We start from the raw sequence: 2,284 nt of genomic DNA, 5'->3' as shown, positions 1-2,284 counted from the left end.
GTGTCTCTCTGGAATTCCGGTCATAGTCTAGGGGGGTCCTTCTGCATCTTCCCTTTTTTAAATGTGAAGTCATTATTTATTGTTTTATAATCAACTCGTTTTAATAATTTCTTTTCAATTGATAATACAATTAATTCATTCAATTTCTCTTGGGACTTTGTCGATCTTAAATACAATTTTAGTTTCAAAAAGCTTCTTACAACTGAGGCAACGGTTACAAGAACGGTTAATATTATATTATAAGCAATATGTGTATTTGGAAAATAATCGGGTTTGATTAAGTATTTTATTAGGTCATTATCTTCTATTTGTATTACTTCTTAACACTTTTAATTCAAAAAATAAATCTAAATCATCAATATCATAATAATATTATGTGTTAAAAAAAGTTCAAGACAATATTCTTTTTTTGGGAAAATGCATAAGTACCCTCCAACGTATGCCCGAAATCTCAGATACACAATTATACTATACAAAGAACCTATTATCCCTTAATCTTATTTTATAAATAATTTTCTAGTCCTTTCGGCCTACGTGACACTAACTTGAACAAAAATGTCAACATGCGCTCAGCCCACATGATAGTGTCACTTAGGCCGAAAAGGGGTAGAAAATTATTTATAAAATAAGTTCAGCGGTAATAGGACATTAGTATAGTATAAGTGTGTCTATGAGATTTCGAGCATAGGTTAGGGGCGTACTTGTACGTTTTCCCAAAAATTAAAAAAATCTCATTATCTAGTGATCTCAATTTACCACTAAATAAGAAACAAAAGATATTTTCATATGCTTCAATTGGTTGAAATCTAATTCAAGGGACTATGTGATTTTGTTGTCAATATTTTCATCAAATTCTTTCATCTTATATGCAATTTCCTTAGTAGAAATCATAGCACTCATAGTAGATATAATTTTGTTTTAAAAAATAACAAGTACAAGTACATTTTTATTTTAAAAAAATAGGGCCCCAAACGATGACTTTTAGTGATGTCTGGGTTGAAGACGCCCTGCCTGCGAGTCGATTCAAGATGAGATATTTCGAACAATTAATCCACATAAACAACAAGAAGAATGAGTCAAATCCGAATGGTTCAGTTGAGCAAATCACTGATGAAAATTAAAGGATAAGAGAATCATCTTCATTGAAGAAGGGAAAACACAAAATATTATTTATGCTAATCAGAAATGATACATGACATGATCTGATTATAAGTTAAGCCACAATAACAGAAGAACACAGTAAGGTACATAACATAGTAACATATCGTGTAGTCTTCAAGGCAGTGTGTAAGCTACAATTAAAACACGAGAAGATGAAGATTAATTAGTATATATATATATATATCGGAGATGTCAAAAAATAATATAATTTTATTAGAATTAAGAACATACATCCACACTTATAGCCAACGGGACGATTGGCTAGGTTACAACGCTTGGGGATGGTTATCGCAACTACAGGATTAGCTCCAGAGCTTTTAGCAGTATTTGAGAGCATAACAGCACAGAGACATTTCGTGTTCTGTCCCAATTTCTTTATTTGTAAACAACAACTCCTTGAAACAGATGCATTCTCATCCGATGCTGCTTCTGCGCAAGGAATCAATTTCATGGCTTCCATATCTGGAGAATTTCTCCCGCATTCACCGGCTCCATCAGCTCCAGCAATGGCCAGTAGCACAACAAATCCTACAACACACAACAAGTAGTTCATTCCTGCAAATAATAATTTTGTTTCCTTACAAGTTATACGTTGTTATTGCCCTTCCCATGGTCTACATTTATATTGAACATGTTGTTAAGATAATGTTGACACGTGAAATCCACAAAATACTATAGTGGATGAGCCATTAAAGCATACTCTATTTTTATATTTATAATGATGTTAGTGTTTTGTCAAAAGCAAATTAATTCATTTATCAAAATTATTGCCATCATTTGAGATGCATTAAGAGGTGTTCACAAATAGAAGGAGACGTCGTGCAAGTCGAAGACTTTGACAGGTGTCGGTAGGCACGCCTCTAATAAGGGCTCGATCCTGAGAATCAATCCCAATCGAATCTATGGATGACTATACATGATTCCATAATTGAATCAATTTCATATCGGTTCTTAGAGGAATGTTATGGTAAAACTTCGTTTGAAACGATGTGGTAGAAAGCAATGTGTAGGGGAACTCGGCAAGGGTCTTACCACCTTCTTGATTTACTATATTTGAGTCTTTGGAGTACTTAAGGATTATATTCCGCGCCGAGGATTTGTGCTTGTGGGCTGGGGTGAATAT

The 2,284-nt window shown here is 33.6% G+C and overlaps 1 protein-coding gene across 1 annotated transcript; it reads right to left on the bottom strand.

Annotated features, from left to right (window-relative positions):
* Positions 1-1,142: 1,142 nt before the first annotated feature.
* On the bottom strand, positions 1,143-1,758 carry LOC101257668 (putative lipid-transfer protein DIR1). The gene is made up of 2 exons (XM_019213984.2): positions 1,393-1,758; positions 1,143-1,292 (listed from the first exon to the last, which is right to left on the bottom strand). Exons 1-2 carry the CDS (start codon positions 1,712-1,714, stop codon positions 1,276-1,278), a joined length of 339 nt encoding a protein of 112 aa, XP_019069529.1. The 5' UTR covers positions 1,715-1,758; the 3' UTR covers positions 1,143-1,275.
* Positions 1,759-2,284: the final 526 nt, after the last annotated feature.

Source organism: Solanum lycopersicum, chromosome 5 (assembly GCF_036512215.1).
Source record: "Solanum lycopersicum chromosome 5, SLM_r2.1".
NCBI lineage: Eukaryota > Viridiplantae > Streptophyta > Magnoliopsida > Solanales > Solanaceae > Solanum > Solanum lycopersicum.
The sequence above is the reverse complement of the archived record's forward strand: the minus strand, read 5'-3'. Positions and strand labels throughout refer to the sequence as shown.